Genomic DNA, 20,363 nt, shown 5'->3' with positions numbered 1-20,363 from the left:
ACGGAGCAGAGCGGGCTCCCGGCCGGCTCGGGCGCTGTGCCCACCATGCCCCCCCCGGGCCGGCCGGTGGCACCGCGGGGGGCCGGAGGGCTCGACTGAGCCCCCGCCATGGGGCCATGGCGGTGGCTGCTGCTCTGGTGCTTGCGCATGGTGCTGATCCACGGCACCATCCTGGGGGGGGCCCAGCGCCCACCGGAGAGACCCCCCCGGCCGGCAGGATGGTCCCCAACCCCGTCACCCTCCGGGGTGCCCACAGCAGAGCCGGGAGCGCCGGGGGACCCCGAGGGCTCGGCGGCGGCGCTGGCTTTCCTGCAGACGGGCGATGCGCAGCGGCTGGCCCAGGCCAACTGCAGCCGGGGGGTCCCCGCAGGGGCAGCAGGGCTCGGCCCCCCCCCGGCGCTGCGTGCCACCCTGCGTGCTGCCCCCGAGGCGCTGGCCCACGCCGCCAACTTCCTCAACATGCTCTTCCAGACCAACGACATCCGCGAAGCCAGCGTGGCCGAGGATGTGGAGTGGTACCAGGCGCTGGTGCGCAGCCTGGCCGAGGGGCACCCATGGGTGCGCCGGGCGGTGCTCGCCCTCGACGCCCACCCGCTGGCCGCCAAGCCCCGGCTGATGCTGCAGGCCACCAAGGGGGACGGTGAAATCCTGCTGCAGGACGTCTCCGCCGCCGCCCCCAGCCTCGGCAACCTCAGCTGGGACAACGAGTGGTTCAACGCCCTCAAGTCCCAGCGGACCCCCCCTCTCCGCAAGCGCGTGCTCAGCAATGACCTGCGCAGCATGGAGACCCCCAAATGGCAGCAGGGGGACAGCTACGTGGGGGAGCCGGGCCACGTGCGGTGGTCCCCACCGTTCCTCGAGTGCCGGGACGGCAGGTTCTTGCCTGCCTGGGTGGTCACGCTCTCCTCCGCTTTCTACGGGCTCAAGCCAGATCTCAGCCCCGAATTCAAGTAAGTGGTACCCGGAGGGGCTGTGGGGGGGTGTAAGAGAGGGTTGGGGGGTGCCCCGGGTGCGTGCTGGAGGGGTAGCTGGTGGCATCACCCCAGGGTGTGGGGTGCATGCCAGCACCCTGCCTGCATCCCCATGCGTGTGCGCGTGGGGGTATCCACAGGCATGGAGCTGCCCCCTGTCCCCCCTCGGCTGTCCCCGCGCTGCCCACCCCTGTCCCCCCTCGGCTGTCCCTGCGCTGCCCACCCTGGGCTGACACCTCCAGAGCCCCCTGTCACAGCCGCACTGGAGCGGGGGGAGCTGGGCTGGGGGTCTCCCTGGGCTGGTGGGTCCCAGCTGCACCCCAGCACCCCCTGTGTGAGCTGGGGTGGGAGGCACTGGGGAGGGAAGGGGGCAGCTGGGTTTAGTCCCAGAGCGGGGACACGGTCCCATGTCCAAGCCGTGTCCCCCTTGGAGCACCCAGGGGAGAGGATGGGTCCCTCAGGGTGAGGGGTGGCACACAGGGGCCACTCCAGCTCCTATTTCCCAGTTTGTTGCCTTAAACCCCTGCCCCAGCTCCAGCCCCCCCAGACACGGCTGCAAGGGGGGGACACCCCTGCCCAGGGGTCCAGGGACGTTGCTGGCACCTCGCATTGTCCCAGTAGCCCAGGCACCAGCACCAGCCACCCCCGTGGCTGCCCCCTCCCCTGCTGTCTGTCCCAGAGGCAGCGGTGGGGCACGGCCACCCTGGGTGGGGGGCGTGGGGAGGGGGGGGCAGGGGGGATGCCCCACACAGCCCCCTGGGCTGACCCCATCCCTCTGCAGGGGCGTTGTGCGGGTCGACATCGAGCTGCGGGACGTGGCCATCGACCAGTGCGCCAGCGGCCCGGGCTGGTTTGCGGACACCCACCGCTGTGACCTCAACAGCACCCAGGTATTGGCACCCAGCACCCTGTACCGCAGGGCTGGGGACCATCCCTGTCCCCCCGGCCAGGCTGTCCCTGCCACGTATCCCCTCCCTCTGGGCTGAGCTTTATCCTCTCCTGGCTGATCCATCTGCTTGGTTCAGCTGCTCTGGGTGCTGCAGCCGAGGGGTTTATTGTGCAAATCTTCCTTCCCCACCGCCAGCGGCAGCGTGTGACCCGGCTGCTCCCTGCCCAGGCACCGCAGGGACAGCCGGGCTCCGGAGCCTGGCAGCCGGTGGGCACAACACCCCCACCAGCAGCCCCCAGTCCCCCCTTGGCGGTGCCCACCCAGTGATGCCTGAGCTCATTTCAAGGCTTGGCATAACCGGCAGCATCCCCAACCCCCTCAGCCCCCCAGCTCAGTGTGGATCAGGGTCCCACCCCGCTGGCAAAAAGCTGTCCCCAAGGGAGAAAGGTGTCACCAGCTTCCCTTTCCCACGGGTGATGCCCTCTGGATGGACGGGCTCTGCCACCGGGAATCTCTCCAGAAAACAACAATACCCAGAAAAGCTGCCAGCCCGGCCCATGCGGGGCAGGATCTGGCCACGGGGGATTAGGGTGGCCATGCCCTGCCTGCCGCTGCCGTCATGGCTGGGCAGGATTAGTGCGCTTTGCTGCATTAGGTGTCCATTTAGGTTTTAGGGAGGGATTTGGGGGCCAAGCTTTGGTTTTTAATTCTGAAATGTTTAACCACTGATTCCTCCTGGGCATGGGGGAGGATGGTGTGGAGTCGGGTACCCACAGGCTGGGGGCTGCTGGAGCCCTGGGTGCAGGGGGGACATGGGGCTGGGGGGAACATACGGGGTGCAGGATGAGCCCTCGCTCTTCCGTGCATCTCAGCCTGTCTCCTTCAGTGTGTCCCCCAGGAGAGCCGCGGCTTCGTCCTCGGGAGGTACCTGTGCCGGTGCAAGCCGGGCTTCTACGGGGCTGGCGGAGTGGCCAGCGGTGCCTGGGCAGGTGGGTGCCATACCCAGCCCTGGGGTCCCTGTTTCACCCAGTGGCACACGGCTACAACGCTGGGGTTGGGGGCTGGGAGGGGGGGGCTTTGGGAAAGTGCTGCCGAGCCCCGGGATGTGGTGATTTCACCTGGCCGCTGCTCTGTCCCCAGGCATGGCGGGGGCAGACGGGGGGTCCCGGCTGGCGTGCCGGCGCTGCCGCCAGGGATGTGCCACCTGCGAGGACGATGTGCCCTGCCTGATCCAGGAGGACCGGGCGCTGCGGGCGGCTGTCCTGTCCTGCCAGGCCTGCTGCATGCTGGCCGTCTTCCTCAGCATGCTCGTCTCCTACCACTTCCGACGGAGCAAGGCAAGGCATCCCCGGCATCCCCGCTGCCCGCCGCCCCCTGCCCTGCTCCCCTCCCAGCCCAAACCCCAGGGTCTCAGGGGGACTCAGGGGGATGTCACAGCCTGGCATGCTCCGGGGCATCCTCGTGCCCTGGCTCCATCCCTGCCGGGCACCAGCCGAGGCTCCTGGCTGCACCCTGACGCCTCTGTCCCCGCAGAGGATCCGGGCGTCAGGAGTTGTCCTCCTGGAGACCATCCTCTTTGGCTCCCTCCTCCTCTACTTCCCGGTGAGTATCCAGCTGCCCCCAGGGCTGAAAACCTCGGGGCTGGGGTTTAAGAGCTTGTGCAGCCTGGCCGGCTGCCCCCCGGGGGAGGGCGTCGAGCTGGCCCTGAGCAGGGCACGGGCACAACTCCACCTAATTGTTAATTTTGCTGGCACGGCCCCGGGCAGCTGCGGTATGAACCTTCTCGGGAAACCAAATCCCTTTTCTCCTGCTGGCTGCAGGAATTAATCCCTGCTCAAATCCCCTCTCCCTCCCGCTGGGGCGGATGCTGTAGATCCAAGGGGGAAGAGCAGCAGTGAGGCTGCCCCGAAAGCGGGTGATTTCTGAGCCTTTGGCTTGTGCTGCCCCCCCACCCCCACCCCCGGCAGGCAGGACCCGGCCCCCTGCCCCCCACCAACCCCCCTCTCCCACCACCCCAGGTGTTCATCCTGTACTTCAAGCCGAGCATCTTCCGCTGCATCGTCCTGCGCTGGGTGCGCATGCTTGGCTTCACCATCGTCTATGGCACCATCACCCTCAAGCTGTACAGGTACCCGGGATGGGGGGGCTGGGTGCTTGGGACCCCTGCGGTGGGGACCGGCTGGGGGCTCACCCCTCCATGCCTCGCAGGGTGCTGAAGGTGTTCCTGTCCCGCACGGCTCAGCGGGTGCACTACATGTCGAGTGGGCGGGTGCTGAAGATGCTGGGGCTGATCCTGCTCCTGGTGCTGTGGTTCCTGGCGGCCTGGACCATCGGGATGCTGGAAAACGCCGACAAGAACATCCCGCTGGTGATCCGCACCCAGACCACCCACGGGCTTCACTTCTACATCTGCAGCCACGACCGCTGGGACTACATGATGGTGATCGGTGAGACCAGCCCCCGTGGCATCCTGGAGGGGTCCTCACAGCCCCAGGACCCCGTCCTGTAAATGTGGCGTGTGGTGTCTTCGTTTCCTTGTCTATTTAATCTGCCTGGAGCCTGCAAGCAGGGCTGGGGCACCCGAGCTGCTCCCCACCCTCTCCCCTGAGCGTCCCCAGGGCTCACCCTGGCGCAGGGTGAATCACCCAGTGCAGGCAGTGGGTGCCAGTGGCCATGCTGGAAGATGCTCTGCACCAGTCCTGGCTCCAGCCACGGCACGTGCCGATGGCAGCCAAGCTGAACGTGCCCATCCTGGCAGGCAGCAGCACCCTCCCTGCAGCTCAGCATCCATCGGTGCCACCCAAGAACACACGGTGATGGCAGCAGGGTGATGGGGGTGGATGCTCAGCATCGCTCCCCGGTTTCTCTCCCCCAGCCGAAATGCTGTTCCTGCTGTGGGGCAGCTTTCTGTGCTACGCCACGCGCGCCGTGCCCTCCGCCTTCCACGAGCCTCGCTACATGGGCATCGCGCTCCACAACGAGCTCATGATCTCGGCTGCCTTCCACGTGGTCAGGTAGGGCACAGCACCCCCAGGGTGCCCGGAACCCCTGCTCCCACCCCCGGCGATGCAGCGGCAAATCCCTGCGTGGGTCCCTGGGCTGGGGGGACACAAATCCCTGCGTGGGTCCCTGGGCAGGGGGGACACAAATCCCTGCGTGGGTCCCTGGGCTGGGGGGACACAAATCCCCGCGTGGGTCCCTGGGCAGGGGGGACACAAATCCCTGCGTGGGTCCCTGGGCTGGGGGGACACAAATCCCTGCGTGGGTCCCTGGGCTGGGGGGACACAAATCCCCGCGTGGGTCCCTGGGCAGGGGGGACACAAATCCCTGCGTGGGTCCCTGGGCTGGGGGGACACAAATCCCCGTGTGGGTCCCTGGGCTGGGGGGACACAAATCCCCGTGTGGGTCCCTGGGCAGGGGGGACACAAACCCCTGTGTGGGTCCCTGGGCTGGGGGGACACAAATCCCCACGTGGGTCCCTGGGCAGGGGGGGCTGCGGGCGGCTCGGTGGGACCTGGCGCTGCCCTCCTCACCCCTTCCAGGTTCATCATGGCTCCCTCGCTGCACCCCGACTGGACCCTGCTGCTCTTCTTCGCTCACACCCACGGCACCATCACCATGACACTGGTGCTGCTCTTCATCCCAAAGGTAACGCCCGGCCTGGGGACTCAACGGGGCTCCCCGGCGTTTTGGGGACCCCCTCAGCGAGCTCCCCCCTTGCCTCCCCCAGTTCCTGCACGCCGGCTCGCCGCTGCGGGAGGAGATCGCGGCCGAGGTCTACGAGGACGAGCTGGACATGCGGCACTCGGGCTCCTGCCTGAACAGCAGCATCGCGTCCGCCTGGAGCGAGCACAGTCTCGACCCCGATGACATTCGGGTGGGTGGCACACTCAGGACCTTCTTTTGACGCTAGCTATGCAGCCCCGCGCAGAATAAGAGGTGCCTTTTGCGATCTTTCTCCTGATGCAAAGCAGAAGGGGGGGGGGGGGACGGGACACGAAGGGGGTGCAGGGCAAACCGCCACCTGCCACAGGCGGGGAAAACTGCTGCTCCCCCCGGGCCGGAGGGACGCGCAACGCTGGGGCTTTGGGGACACCCCAGCCCAGGGGACCAAGCTGGGGTTTTGCGGGGTCGCCCCAGCCGCAGCCCCCGTGCGGTGCCATTGTACGTGCTCTCCTCTCTCCCCTCTCTCCGCCGCGTCCCCCCGCCCGCGGCACGCAGGAGGAGCTGAAGAAGCTCTACATGCAGCTGGAGGTCCACAAGACGTGGAGGATGGCAGCCAGCAACCCCCACCTCCCCAAGAAGCGCAGCTCCCGCCGCAGCCTGGGCCGCTCCATCCTGTGCCGCGTCGCTGAGCTGCCCGAGGCGGTGGCACACCGGGGCAGCGGTGGGGAGCGGGGGGTCACCCCGACACGCCGCGGCTCCTCGGCCAAGCGGCTCCCCGACGCCGGCGGGGCCAGCCTGCGGATGCGGGATGATGGCTCCCGGCGCCGTGCCACTGCCCTGCGCAAGTCGCGCAGCACCGAGGGTCCCACGCGGGTGCCCCAGGGAGGCTCGCCCACCTCCAGCCACCCCGGGGAGGCGGCGGGGGGGAGGAAGATGATGGCAGCGACAGCCTCGGAGCAATCCGACAGCGAGTCCCTCGACGCCGCCCCACTCGTGTGCAAGTCAGCTAGTGCCCACAACCTGGCGGGGCACGGGCAGCCCCCCCTGCCCCGCGCAGCCCCCTTGCAGAAGTCGCTCAGCGTCGTCGCCGGTGCGTGGGACGAGGCCCTGCTTGCCGCCAGCCAAGCCGCACGGGAGGAGTGGCACGCCAACCGGCCCCCCTCCGCCCCAGCCTCGGGGCTCCCCACGCGCCAGGGACCCCCCGAGGAAGCCAGGAAGCCCCAAAGCCCCAGTGCCTCCCTGCCAGGCGGCTCCAGCCCCGCCGAGGGGGGCTCCCAGGAGGACACGTCCCCCCCTGGCAAGGTACAGAAACACGTCACCTACGCACCCATCAAGAGCATCAGCGCCGACAGCTCCCACTTCCCAGGGCGGGTGCGCGTGGCTGTGAGAAGGACCCCACCACCACCCCCCATCCGCTACCAGAGCTTGGGGCAACGTGCCACACCAGCTGGGGACAGCCCAGAGCCACCCACGGACCCCCTGGCACAGGCAGGAGAACCGGAGGGAACACCGGTGGGGGTGGCGGAGGAAGATCCGAGGTGCACGTCCCCCCTGGGGGGGAAGGGCAGGCTGCTGACCGCAGCCTCCATCCCGGCCCAGGTCTGCCCCTGGGAGCTGGTCCAGGAGGAGATCCTGAGCCGAAGGGAAAAAGCTGCCGAAGCAGCAGAGTCAGGGACCCCCGGTGACACACCAGCCAGCCCCCCCAGCTTCAAGCTGTCCTCCCAGAAGTCCTCCATCCGGGGTCTGGGACTCGCCATCAAAGCCTTCAACCGCTCCAGGGGGAAAAGCACCTTGAAGGGGAAGAGGGAGGGCGAGGGGAGCCTCAGGAAGAGGTGCCGTGAGCGGGAGGGGGGCAGCAGGAGGGAGAGGCCCAACCTAGCAGAGACAGCAGTTGTGTCCCTTGGGGGGATCAGCCAAGACCCCGCCGCAAAAAGCCCTGAATGGAGCCGGCAGAGGCCCAGCAGCGAGCCCCCTGCCCACTCATGGCAGGGGGCTGTGGGCCCCTGCCAGCACAACAACAACGCTGGCACTGCTCGGGAAGCCGCGGGCTCGGGGGATGGTGGGGCAGGACCATGGGACAGCCCAGCCCCAGGGCCAGGGGATGGGGGGACACTGGCAGAAGAGCCCAGCGCTCCCTGGGGGGAGGCAGATGCCGGTGGGGGGCTGGAGCCATCTTTGGGAGTGCACAAGGTCCCACCCAGCGTTGGCCACCAAGGAGCTGAACACCCCGGAGAAACCCCGGTGGGGGCCGGCAGCGGGAGGGCACAGAGCCATCCCCAGCAAGGGGCCGAGGATCCCACGGCAGAGCTGGGCAAGGACACTCCTGCAGCCATCGTGAGACTGATGGCACCAAAGGAAGGGGGGGCCAGCGGGTCCATCCACCCCTGGGACCACACAGAGGTGGAGCGGCCACATGCAAAACCTGCCGCAAGCAGCCCCTGCCCAGCCCCTGAGAAGCCAGGGGCTGAGGTTTGTCCCCAGGGAGCTCCAGGTGTCCCACCAAGAAAAGGAGCTTTGCTGCACCAGCAGGCGATTGCTTCCCGGGAGGACATCGGCGTCCCACTGGGCAAGGAGAGCCTGGCCAAGGCATTGGAGAAGGGGGGCAGCCAGCCCGAGCCCCTCAGTGCCAGGGGGGCCCAGGATGCTGAGAGGGTCCCTGCAAGGAGCCGGAGTGTGGAGGTGGCCCTGGCTGCAGCAGAGAAATGTGGCAGCATGGTGGGCAGGCAGGCAGGGGTCCGTCCTGAGGACACCCAGGCAGATTCCACCGTTAAAATAGACACTGGCCGCTGGGAGGGGAGCGAGGGGGAGCGCTGGGAGCCAGGCAGAGCCCTGAGGAAGGGCAACAGCGAGGGGGACCCCCAGCACCAGGGCGAAGAGCTGGGCATGGAAAAGCCAGCAAAAACCTCGGGGCTGCCACAAGTGGCTTTGGAGAAAGCAGGCAGCATGGAGGGCAGGAGGGCTGAGGTCTGCCCATGGGAGACAGGGGAACAGGGAAGGACCATCAGAGCAGAAACCTGCCCCTGGGACGCGGAGGGGGCTGAGCAGCAGCGGGAGAGGCAGGATGAAGAGAGGCGGCAGCCGGCCAAGCGGGTGAAAAGTGTCAGACCAAAATCCCTGGGTTTGCCGAGAGCGCAGGACAGCGGGAGCAGCCTGCGAGCAGCCGGCCAGCCCTGGGGCAGCGCCAGCAGCGAGGGACCTCCACCGAAACCTGCGCCCAGAAGCTCCGAGCTGCCAGAAGTGACCTCGAGGAGCCCAACACGGGCTTCGGTTTGTCCCTGGGAAGTGGCAGCAGCTGACAGCGATGCAGAAGTTTGTCCTAGAGAAAAAGGAACAGCCTTACCCAATGCAGGAAAGTTGGGTGACGGTGAGATTTCCCAAGCGAAAAACGGGATTTCCCCACACAAAGCAGCCCCGAGAAGCACGGGAGAGACGGCTGCAGCCACGGCCAAGGAGAGCGGCCGGCGGGGACCCCCCTGCCCTGGGGAAGGTGCAGAGCAGCTAGGCACGGGGCTCACAGCAAAACACCCAGCTCTGCCCAAAACATCATCCGAGCAAGCAGGAACTATCGATAGCAAAAAGGCCAACATTTGTCCATGGGAAGCAGAGGATGAGCCACGCGCTAAAACAGAAATATGTCCCTGGGAAGAGCCTGCAGCTCCTCTGAGGAAGGATAGACCGAGTCAGGACATGCGTGGGATTTCCAAAGGGGAAAACAAACCAGGATCAAGAGGACTTGCAGATACCAAAGCAAAGCTGACGGACACCAAGGGCCATCAACCAGTGTGCAGGGACACAGGGATCTTAGGAAAGCTCATTAGCAAAAGCCTGGAGAGCACAAAACCTGAGTCCAAGAAAAACCAGAGTGTGGAGAGCATTAAGGACAAGGTCTGTCCCTGGGAGAGCCTGGGCACGGAGCAGCCCCCAGCAAAACCCCACGCCCAGAGCCCAGACATGACCAAATCGCCTTCAAAGAAATCGCAGAGCGTGGAGAGCCTGAAGGCAGAGGTCTGTCCTTGGGAGGCGCAGGAGCTCGAAGCCACCAATAAAGCAGAAATCTGTCCCTGGGAGGTGGCTGCACCTCCCTCTGCTCAGCCAAAGGCAAAGCCGGGTGCTGGGGGGAGTTCAAAGGGGGAAAAGCGCATCACACGTCAGGCAGCGTTAGCCAGCCCGGAGAGATCCCTGGAGAAGGGCAGCAGCGAGCGAGACGCCGTTTGTCCCTGGGAGAGCCTGGGCACGGAGCAGCCCCCAGCAAAACCCCGCGCCCGGAGCCCCGCGATGCCCAAATCGCCTTCAAAGAAATCCCAGAGCGTGGAGAGCCTGAAGGCAGAGGTCTGTCCTTGGGAGGTGCAGGAGCTCGAAGCCACCAATAAAGCAGAAATCTGTCCCTGGGAGGCAGCTGTCCCACCATCAAGTAAAGAGAAACCAAGACAGGGCAGAGATGGTCTCTCCACTGTCAGCAAAAGCCCTTCCACAAGTCAAGACCTATTGAAAGAGATGAGAGAGAAAATAACTGGAAAAAAGGAGAAATCAAGCGCAGACCGTGAGTCCATCTGTCCCTGGGAGAGCCTGGGCATGGAGCAGCCCCCAGCAAAACCCCGCGCCCGGAGCCCAGATCTGCCCAAATTGCCTTCAAAGAAATCGCAGAGCGTGGAGAGCCTGAAGGCAGAGGTCTGTCCTTGGGAGGCGCAGGAGCTCGAAGCCACCGATAAAGCAGAAATCTGTCCCTGGGAGAGCCTGGGCACGGAGCAGCCCCCAGCAAAACCCCGCACTGGGAGCCCAGCGATGCCCAAATCGCCTTCAAAGAAATCCCAGAGCGTGGAGAGCCTGAAGGCAGAGGTCTGTCCTTGGGAGGTGCAGGAAGCTGAAGCCACCGATAAAGCAGAAATCTGTCCCTGGGAGGTGGCTGCACCTCCCTCTGCTCAGCCAAAGGCAAAGCCGGGTGCTGGGGAGAGTTCAAAGGGGGAAAAGCGCATCACACGTCAGGCAGCGTTAGCCAGCCCGGAGAGATCCCTGGAAAAGGGCAGCAGCGAGCGAGAGGCCGTTTGTCCCTGGGAGAGCCTGGGCACGGAGCAGCCCCCAGCAAAACCCCGCGCCCGGAGCCCCGCGATGCCCAAATCGCCTTCAAAGAAATCCCAGAGCGTGGAGAGCCTGAAGGCAGAGGTCTGTCCTTGGGAGGTGCAGGAAGCTGAAGCCACCGATAAAGCAGAAATCTGTCCCTGGGAGGCAGCTGTCCCACCATCAAGTAAAGAGAAACCAAGACAGGGCAGAGATGGTCTCACCACAGTCAGCAAAAGCCCTTCCACAAGTCAAGACCTATTGAAAGAGATGAGAGAGAAAATAACCGGAAAAAAGGAGAAATCAAGCGCAGACCGTGAGTCCATCTGTCCCTGGGAGAGCCTGGGCACAGAGCAGCCCCCAGCAAAACCCCGCACTGGGAGCCCAGACATGACCAAATTGCCTTCAAAGAAATCCCAGAGCGTGGAGAGCCTGAAGGCAGAGGTCTGTCCTTGGGAGGTGCAGGAGCTCGAAGCCACCGATAAAGCAGAAATCTGTCCCTGGGAGAGCCTGGGCACGGAGCAGCCCCCAGCAAAACCCCGCACTGGGAGCCCAGCGATGCCCAAATCGCCTTCAAAGAAATCCCAGAGCGTGGAGAGCCTGAAGGCAGAGGTCTGTCCTTGGGAGGTGCAGGAAGCTGAAGCCACCGATAAAGCAGAAATCTGTCCCTGGGAGAGCCTGGGCACGGAGCAGCCCCCAGCAAAACCCCGCGCCCGGAGCCCAGCGATGCCCAAATCGCCTTCAAAGAAATCGCAGAGCGTGGAGAGCCTGAAGGCAGAGGTCTGTCCTTGGGAGGCGCAGGAGCTCGAAGCCACCAATAAAGCAGAAATCTGTCCCTGGGAGGTGGCTGCACCTCCCTCTGCTCAGCCAAAGGCAAAGCCGGGTGCTGGGGAGAGTTCAAAGGGGGAAAAGCGCATCACACGTCAGGCAGCGTTAGCCAGCCCGGAGAGATCCCTGGAAAAGGGCAGCAGCGAGCGAGAGGCCGTTTGTCCCTGGGAGAGCCTGGGCACGGAGCAGCCCCCAGCAAAACCCCGCGCCCGGAGCCCAGCGATGCCCAAATCGCCTTCAAAGAAATCCCAGAGCGTGGAGAGCCTGAAGGCAGAGGTCTGTCCTTGGGAGGTGCAGGAAGCTGAAGCCACCGATAAAGCAGAAATCTGTCCCTGGGAGGCAGCTGTCCCACCATCAAGTAAAGAGAAACCAAGACAGGGCAGAGATGGTCTCACCACAGTCAGCAAAAGCCCTTCCACAAGTCAAGACCTATTGAAAGAGATGAGAGAGAAAATAACTGGAAAAAAGGAGAAATCAAGCGCAGACCGTGAGTCCATCTGTCCCTGGGAGAGCCTGGGCACAGAGCAGCCCCCAGCAAAACCCCGCACTGGGAGCCCAGACATGACCAAATTGCCTTCAAAGAAATCCCAGAGCGTGGAGAGCCTGAAGGCAGAGGTCTGTCCTTGGGAGGTGCAGGAGCTCGAAGCCACCGATAAAGCAGAAATCTGTCCCTGGGAGAGCCTGGGCACGGAGCAGCCCCCAGCAAAACCCCGCGCCCGGAGCCCCGCGATGCCCAAATCGCCTTCAAAGAAATCCCAGAGCGTGGAGAGCCTGAAGGCAGAGGTCTGTCCTTGGGAGGTGCAGGAGCTCGAAGCCACCGATAAAGCAGAAATCTGTCCCTGGGAGAGCCTGAGCACGGAGCAGCCCCCAGCAAAACCCCACGCCCAGAGCCCAGAGATGCCCAAGTCACATTCGAAGAAATCGCAGAGCGTGGAGAGCCTGAAGGCAGAGGTCTGTCCTTGGGAGGCGCAGGAGCTCGAAGCCACCGATAAAGCAGAAATCTGTCCCTGGGAGGTGGCTGCACCTCTGCTCGCGAAAGGAGCAGTCCCGGGCAAGGCAAGCCTCCCACCACAAAAAGCAGGTGCCTCCAAACCACCAGAGAAGGGGAGCAGTGAGCACGAGGTCACCTGTCCATGGGAGAGTGTGGGCACAAAGGAATTCTCCCCAAAGTCTTCTACAGAGAAAGAGCTGCCCAAGAAGTCCAGCAGCACAGACAGCAAATCTGATATTTGTCCCTGGGAAGCAGCAGAGCCTACCAAGTCTGAGAAGGAAAGCTTCCAGCCAGGGATGCACCCACAGGGAGAGCATAGAGCATCTCCCGCTGCAACAGGAAAGTCAAAGCTGGTAGCAGGAGCTAGTGCCATGTCTCCAACAGCCCTGCTGAAAAAACCCAAGGGCATATCTGATGGCAAGGCTGAGCACAAGCCCCTGTGTCGCATCCTGCCAGGCACCCAGCCCCCGCAGGGCCACAGGGCAGAGCCACTGCCTCGGGGAGCGAGCGCAGCTCCCACGGTGGGCAGCAGCCTCAGCCCAGACGCCAGCATAGCCCAGGTTTGTCCCTGGGAAGCAGAAGAGGCTCCATCAGCATCTGACAAGACCAGCACAGACACAAGGAAAACCTCCGAGGTGTGTCCCTGGGAGGTGGAGAGCGTGGATCCCACCCCGACCCTCCGCAGGCAGGGCAGAGCCAGGGCGAGCCCCCGGGACGGAGGCAGGGGGGTGAGTGAAACCAAACCCGCCGTTTGCCCGTGGGACCACGAGTAGCTCCCTCCACCTGACCACCAGCCAGCTGCAGACGCGGCTTTCACAAATGGAAAGCCCTGAGCTGAAGGCTGGTGCCTCCCCGAGTGGGGACAGAAGTGGCCACCAAAGCCAGCAGCATGGCCACGCTCCCAGCGGGCTCCAGCAGTGGCCACCAGCCAGCCAGGCCTGGGGACCAACGCAGCGAGGGGACAGTTAACATCTGCCTTCATCGACACTCAGGCCGGGCAGCAGCCTGCAAACACCATCCGTCCTTCACCTACAGGCACCTGGCCCAGCACAGGGTCCCCTCGGTCCAAGCCCGGCACCTGAATACATCGGAACAGCCCTGGTGCCAGCCTCGCTCGCTGCCACCAGCAGCACAGCGGACACAAAGCTGCGGCTTGGTGGCTACAGACCCTCACCCACGAGCTCCCCAGCAGCTGAAGAGCCTCCTACCACATGGGGAGGTTTACAGCCAGGAGGGGCTTGCTTGGCACCCCGAAATACGCAGCCCCACAGTCTCAGCAAGCTGGACCCTGAAACAAAGGGAGTCAAACCAGGGCAGCAAAACAATGCAGCTGAGGAGGAAAACAGCTTTCCAGGGTTCCCGCAGCCCAGCTGATGTCCCCCAGCACTGCTGTCACCTCCATTTTAAGCCAGGGTGGTTTCTGTAAGCGCTGCTAGGTCCAGGCAAGTTCTGAAGCCTGGGATAAAAACCTGTTGTTCCCAGCCAGCCCCACATTTTGCTTCCTTGACACAAAGTCATTTACCTTTAAAAGTCCTCTGAAGTCACCGAGCCAGCCACAAGACTTCCATGCACACCAAGCAAACCTGTCTGCTGTTCTGGTCCAGCGCCACCGGCCCAGCGCTTGCACGCCGCACTTTGGCGATGCCCAGCACCATCTCTGTTCCCAGATGCCTTTGCTTATCGCTTGACCCGGGTGGGATAAACCCAAACTTCGGGCCACCCCGCTGCTCTGCTTTTACAAACCTCCACATCCACAAAGGCTGAGATGGGTATTCCTGACACTAACCTCTCCTCTAACTTTACAGCACTGCTACACTTCTAATTCTTGCAGCAACTCAGCTGTTAACAGTGTTTGTCTTAACTAACAATGCCACTAACTTTTCAAAGCACTTTGTCGTTACCGGCTTCTTCACTCATCCTGTGTGTGCACGTGTGCAAACACGCCCAGGGCTCCCCTTCCCATCACAGGAGAGTTTTCCCCATCAGCATTTCCACCGGCACTAGCAAGCCTTCACTTTTACAGCCCATCTGTAGAAGAGCTGGATGCCTTTTGCCATCCCACATTTCCACTTCTCCCTGTGTTGGCAAGACCCATTCCTTTGAGGCAGATGCAAAGAGACTCCTGTACGACAGAGAAGGTGCTGAGCCCATGGAGGCACTACGACCTCCAGAGCATCAGACAAGGCTCCCAGGTTTGCCATTACTCCAGCCTGCCCACTCACAAATGCAGGAGGGAAGGGATGCGGCCACACGCATGGGGAGAAGCCTCAGGATCAGGAAGGCAGCAGCTGGGAAACAACAAAGCCTCCAGTCTCCCCAGATTTGTCCCTCTGCTCCACTTAGATGGAAGCAAATAAAGAGACAGCTGAAGTGAAGGTTTTGGCTCTCCCTCTGATCTCCACGCAAGGCTGGGGCTCATGCTTGTCCTGCCGTTCTTTTGTCCCTTACTTCCACTCTCCTTAGAAAGTGGTGTTGCTGTTGTCTGTGGTCTTCAGCGCTGAACGTCAAACGACCATTCAGTCATGTAAGTAAATGTACATACAGAAAATAAAAAGTGTTATCTACAGAGCGCACGCTTAGTGGCTGATTTATGGGGTGTGGGTAAGATACTAAACATGCTCAAGGAAGAGGTGCAACAGAAAGCAGCGAGGCTGAAAAAGAAACCCAGGAACAGTAGTGGTTTAGATGCAACGGTCTGAATATTGGCAGAGGAGATGAGGAGCCAAATGCTGCTAGACTGGCAGGAAAGGCCGTTCTCCCAGCAAAGCCGGTCACTCCACCAGAAAACACGCTCTTTTCATTCAGAGCCAAAGCTAAAGAACCTTGTCTGTAGGTGCTGGTTGAGGAGTCGCATCCATACCTGCTTGTGAGCTGCCTGAGTCACACCAGACACAAACCAGGCAGCTCACACTAATTTATTTTAGCTCCTAGCCCTGCTCGCACATGCTGGAGCACCGAATCTCTCTTCAGCTCATGAATGAAGCGTAGGCAGAAGGCTCAATATAGTAGGTTCTTTCAGGAAAGGCAGACAGATTGTGACACCCCTCTGATTTCCAAAAAGATGAAAGGGATTCCATCACTGGCTCCTCTCCTAACAGAGCATAAAGATGATATTCTGCCCTTTCAAAAGAACATCACTCACAAGAACCACTGAACAACTCTGCAAGCATAAGGAGCCATAACCCTTTTACAGCACACCCTGTAAAATCTCTGTCAAGGAAGAAGAAAAAAAAACTTAACTCTTACAATCTCTGGAAAATGACTGGTTAAAAAGCAAGCCAAAGTTGAAAAAGAAAATGCTTTGTTATGTGACGCCTAGCGAATATGGTGCTCTGTGACTACAACTAAATACTGAGCAACACAGAGCAGTAACAGATCAGCACTCACTGGCTTACTCCCAGTCCCAGAAAAAGGTAAACCTCTGGGTACATGTTTTCCTCGACCCACACAGCCACTAAAACCAGGGGACCTGATGCTAGTGTCATCATGTCCACAGGATGGTGCCAGCCACTCACTAACACCACGCCATCGCTGCATTCATGAGCATCTATAAGGAAGGCACCAAACCCCATCAGCTATGAGAAATGCTGCCTTTCAAAAAGGCAGTGGTTGACACAAAACGCTGACCTTAGGAGTAAACGTTTTATTATTGAATTATTGGTGCTGTGCTGCAGCCCCTTTGGGGAGCATGGCCACTAACACGCACCCATTCAGCAGGAGTCCAGTTGCAGTTCCCACCCAAGAGAATTTGATTTAAAGTGTGCTGGTTGCTCTTCCCTGTTTTCTGTTTAAAAAAAAAAAGAAGCCTGGGAATCAGTACAAAGAGGGAAAGAGGACGGGAAAAGAAAGTGCCAACACCTACTGCTGCAAGTTTTAACGAAAGCCCACCAGGTCTCTGGCATTTCCCATGGAAGTGCCAAATATTTTATGTCTGGACAGACTTCTGCTGCCAAGGGCTCGCACAATGCAAGTTTGGGACAGAGGTTAGCCTAGAGAGCAGTCCCAAAGAGAACAGAATTCTTGTCTTTACAGAAACAGGGGAGTTAAGCTGCAGCACACTAAGTCTTCTTGGACAGAGTAAAGCTCTTCCCAGAGCTCTGAACTCCCCTTCCAAGCCCCTCTCGCTCCTTTAACGACAACTTCTCAGGGACTTGAATTCATTTCTGAAGCCACTTCATTTGTTGACTGCTCACTGGAAAGGCACAGCCGTATCCAACCCGCTACCTCCACAGACATTCTCCACTTCTTCCCTCGAGGCTGTCTGCACAGGCTCTGGCAATTCTCACTTCATTTCTTCATACTCTTGTGAGGGATTCAAGGTTGGGCCAGGAATCATCACCGTCTGAAAAAGCACAGAACAGAATCAGCACGACACACGAGCAGCTCTGAACTGCTGTAACAGGAATTTTTTGCGTTACAGAGCACGAGAAAGGGTGAGCAGGGGATCTGGCAGTGCAAAGGCCTTGCACAGGAAGATGACCAGATGGCGGCAGCACGGGGGAGGACACAGCGGGGGAATGAGATGACAGGCCTCGTACTACACTACAGTTCTCACCTCCTTCCTCTCTAGGAGCTGTTTTTAGTAACACAGGAAGACAGAGCACCTGCAGCACTTTGCCAGGCTGTGTACAGGGAGCAGTTACCCCCTAAATTATCACATACATATAAAATAACCCCAGCCTCCTGCTACAGCTTCCAGGTGCTAGAAGCTGATAACACCCCATGAATAAATACATCTGCTTGCAGATTAATCCACCACCTTCCCATTGCAGGAAGCTCAGCTTTGGTTTTGTCCAGAATTAACTAGGGACCTGTGTTTCACAGCCACAGGCCATGCTGGTGTCTTTTCCTGGTGGCATTACCTTAATAATGGGGCCCTTCGGTGGAGCCCACTCCGGAACGATCTTGCCGTGCATCCTCCACGTGCCGTATGGGTTGACCAAGTATTTCTCAAACACGACATACTCCAAAACGTCCTTGGGCACCTGCTCCCCACCATACATCAGCCGCCCAAAGCGGTCATAGATTGCCAAAATCTGTAAAAAGAGCCAAGAATCTATGTTGGGCTGGCAGCAGGTTGGAGTCAGCTGGGAAATGCAAGGGGCACAAGGGGACGTACCTGCCGCGTGTGCATCCGCACTGTCACCTGGCCGTACAGGTTGCCTCGATTCACGATGCTGTCACATCGAATATGAACCACCCTTGGAGGCTCCAGTGACTCCACAAAACTCCACCGGATGGTCTTGTACCTGTTCCCACGGACCATTTCCTATAAAGACAAAAAATAAGCACCAACTTAAATAGGATGTCACTTGAATGATAAGCAAACTACTATATACCACGAAGCATGTATTCACTAGCTATTACTTAGGCTTGTGCTTTCCCTCCCAGCTCTGTCTTTATCATATCCAGATAAAAAGAGAGATAATCAGGTTTAGAGAGCCTTAAAGAACATGGAAGAGATCCAGGACACGCTAGGTCCAGATAAACACTTACTGGGTAGCAGCGCTCTGTCACCAGGGAGTGAAGTTTCTGCTTGTTAAAACTGCAAGTGAAACACATCCAGTTACTTGAATACAGATGTTGCGAAGAGGCTTACTCACAAATTCCTGCTTCCCCAGAAGACACACAATCTACTGGCAAAACATAAAAAGCGCAATTCTCAGCTGTGATCTCGGCACAAAATCAAAAGACGAATGCAAGCTAGTTGACAAGACTTCAGGGAAAGACACAACATCCTTGAGAAGCCAGTTTGTGACCTAAATGTTTTACTGATGTTTGGAATTGTAACCAAGAGTGATGCAGTTTTGAAATCTGTTCTATTACTGGAAAGTGGAGCAAGCCAGTAGAATATCATTTCATACCCAAACAATCCCCTGCAGCATGATCCTGAACAGCACCAACCACCCACTCACCCGCTGATAACACCAGTGCTGCAACAGCTCATCTCCTCTGCAGGTCGAGCCAAGACGAATTTTCTGCAACCTGCTTTTCATTATCAAGAGTGGGAACTAATCAAACCTCCAACACGCTACTCTTCACAGAGATGGGGGCAGACAAAAATAAAGTACTTGTTGCAGGGGAGGTATAAGGATTAGAAAGACAAGGAAGAAACCAGAGCGTATCAGCAAACGGAAGCAGGCCCTATATAACCACATCAGAGAAGAGGTCTTACTTTGCCAGGCAATTGTGAGCTTCAATAAATATCTCCTGCGCCTTCTCTGGGAAGGTTTTAGTGCTGAAATCTGGATCATGATCTTTTATCTTCCGCAGACTGAAAAGACAAGAAAGAGAACAACTTGGAACCATCTTGTACGTTTCAGATGATGACAGTAATCTTCAAGGCCAGCTTTTACCAGGGAGCAACCAAGACAGGAGACTCCCCACTAAGACATAACCGCTCAGTGCTCACAACACATAGTGCCACAAACCCAAAGAATCCTCAAGGAAATGACTGCACGCTGTATCCGTTTGTGCCAGTACAGGTGCCTCGCGGTCATTCTCACATCTGGGATTCCCCATTAAGTGGTACAACAGCAACAATGGAAGAAGTGGGTAGAGAACAAAACACACCACCTCACCACTGCCTGACAGAACCGAGCAAAACTTCTGCACCACAGACTAATTAAAAAGAAGGTACGTACGCTAGCTGGGAGACAGCGGTCTGCTTCATCTTCTCCATCTTTTGCTTCAGCCCATCTTTGGATAGGGAGGTCAAGCGGGCATCGCCCTCAGGAGGGATGTACGGGTCTATAATATCAGCTGCGTGAGAGAGAAGAAAGCTCAGGAGGGGGCTCAGAAACAGCAACACAAAAGAAACAAAGAGGCAGCACCCTGACTGCTGGGGGCTGGAGCAGCAGGATTCCACCCTAATAATGTTTGTAAGATGAAATTTGAGCACACACACAATTGTTGGTCTAACACAGCTTGTCAGCAGTGACAGGTGCCTGCTATCTGCTCTCCTCTTCCACACAGCCCAGGATAGGAGGATTCAACACATTCAGCAGCGGGGAACGTGACCCCCCCTTGCTGCTCCTTGTCCCTAGGTACGCAGGGGCCAACAGCTTGACACACTTCTGAGGTAAAGCAGGGCAGCTACTAGCCCTACCAGGAGGCAGTGTGTAATTCAGTCTACTGCAGAAAGGCACTCTGGCACCATGGCCACACCGCTTAGGCTAACTGCTCCATGCTGCTACTTGGCACTAGTTTTGCCCTTGAGAAGAGACCAAAGCAGCCTTTCTACCACCTGTGGAAGCCAGGTAGAAAGTCCGTTCTACACGTTCCTCAGGAAGTACTTTCGCCAAAGCCTTGAGTCTCTTCTCTTTCGCTTTAGGGGACGGTTCTCTGGCCCATGCGGGGACAAAATATCGCTTCTTCGTTCTCACTGGGACAACAAGACAGGCCGAAGCTGCTCCAGCAGGATGGAGCACAGACTCCGCAGTCTAAGGAAGAAAAATAACAAAGCGGGGGTGTTAGCTCAACGGCCAGGAAACACCACCAGCATCTTTATTGCCCTTCGCACCTCCCAGACACAGAGCAGCTGTAAACGCACCTAACGCCATTACTTGTAGCCCTCCTCGTCCCATGGCCCGCCCCATATTCTCTCGGCCCTGTGCCCCCCACATCCCTCATCCCGTGGCTCTTCGGCCGCCCCAGCCCGCCCCCCTCAGCCCCCCCGCCGGTCCCCCAGCCCCGTTCCCGGGCCCCACCTGCCAGCACACCCGCAGGCCCAGCCGACCCAGGCCCGCCTTCATGGCGGCCGCCATCTTTCAGCCGCGCTGCCCGCCGGGACAGGGGCGGGGCCGAGCGGGGAGGGGCGGGGCCCGGGGGGGCCCGCGCGCTCAAGGGGGGGCCGAGCGGGAGCCCGCGGCGCCGGGTGGAAAATTCCACCGGCTGCGGAGGGGGCGGGGCCGGGGCCGGGGGAGGCTCCGCCCCCAGCGCGCGGCGCGGGGCCCGCGGTGCG

At 60.2% G+C, this 20,363-nt stretch overlaps 2 protein-coding genes across 5 annotated transcripts; one reads left to right on the top strand and one right to left on the bottom strand.

The window, feature by feature from the left end:
• Positions 1-108: 108 nt before the first annotated feature.
• On the top strand, positions 109-14,969 carry GPR179 (G protein-coupled receptor 179; the record flags this gene model as incomplete). 4 transcript variants are annotated; one of them, XM_080369666.1, is made up of 12 exons in its annotated part: positions 109-950; positions 1,753-1,861; positions 2,747-2,849; positions 3,001-3,197; positions 3,394-3,462; positions 3,879-3,988; positions 4,069-4,307; positions 4,736-4,874; positions 5,403-5,508; positions 5,591-5,737; positions 6,082-12,207; positions 12,376-14,969. In XM_080369666.1, the coding sequence occupies 12 exons, from the start codon at positions 109-111 to the stop codon at positions 13,171-13,173; spliced, it is 8,985 nt and encodes a 2,994-aa protein (XP_080225792.1). In that variant the 3' UTR covers positions 13,174-14,969. The 4 variants fall into 4 exon arrangements, with proteins under 4 accessions (XP_080225792.1, XP_080225790.1, XP_080225791.1 ...); XM_080369664.1 differs by having other exon boundaries at positions 3,001-3,462; positions 3,879-4,307; positions 6,082-10,425; positions 10,582-12,207; XM_080369665.1 differs by having other exon boundaries at positions 3,001-3,462; positions 3,879-4,307; positions 6,082-11,424; positions 11,581-12,207.
• Positions 14,970-16,028: 1,059 nt separating this feature from the next.
• On the bottom strand, positions 16,029-20,246 carry MRPL45 (mitochondrial ribosomal protein L45). The gene is made up of 8 exons (XM_080369675.1): positions 20,110-20,246; positions 19,647-19,842; positions 19,045-19,162; positions 18,576-18,674; positions 17,897-17,945; positions 17,520-17,669; positions 17,263-17,436; positions 16,029-16,742 (listed from the first exon to the last, which is right to left on the bottom strand). The coding sequence occupies exons 1-8, from the start codon at positions 20,164-20,166 to the stop codon at positions 16,683-16,685; spliced, it is 903 nt and encodes a 300-aa protein (XP_080225801.1). The 5' UTR covers positions 20,167-20,246; the 3' UTR covers positions 16,029-16,682.
• Between the last annotated feature and the right edge of the window lie 117 nt (positions 20,247-20,363).

The sequence above is a fragment of the Falco punctatus genome, assembly GCF_963210335.1.
Source record: "Falco punctatus genome assembly, chromosome: 19".
Lineage (NCBI taxonomy): Eukaryota > Metazoa > Chordata > Aves > Falconiformes > Falconidae > Falco > Falco punctatus.
This window is presented reverse-complemented; position numbering and strand designations above follow the sequence as displayed.

Excerpts from the sequence above, each read along its gene's own strand:
- MRPL45 (XM_080369675.1), bottom strand. The coding sequence starts at position 20,166 with ATGGCGGCCGCCATGAAGGCGGGCCTGGGTCGGCTGGGCCTGCGGGTG. Across the intron at positions 19,843-20,109 it reads GCCTGCGGGTGTGCTGGCAG|ACTGCGGAGTCTGTGCTCCA; the intron begins GTGGGGCCCGGG and ends TTTCTTCCTTAG. Across the intron at positions 17,946-18,575 it reads GCTCACAATTGCCTGGCAAA|TTTTAACAAGCAGAAACTTC; the intron begins GTAAGACCTCTT and ends TTTCACTTGCAG.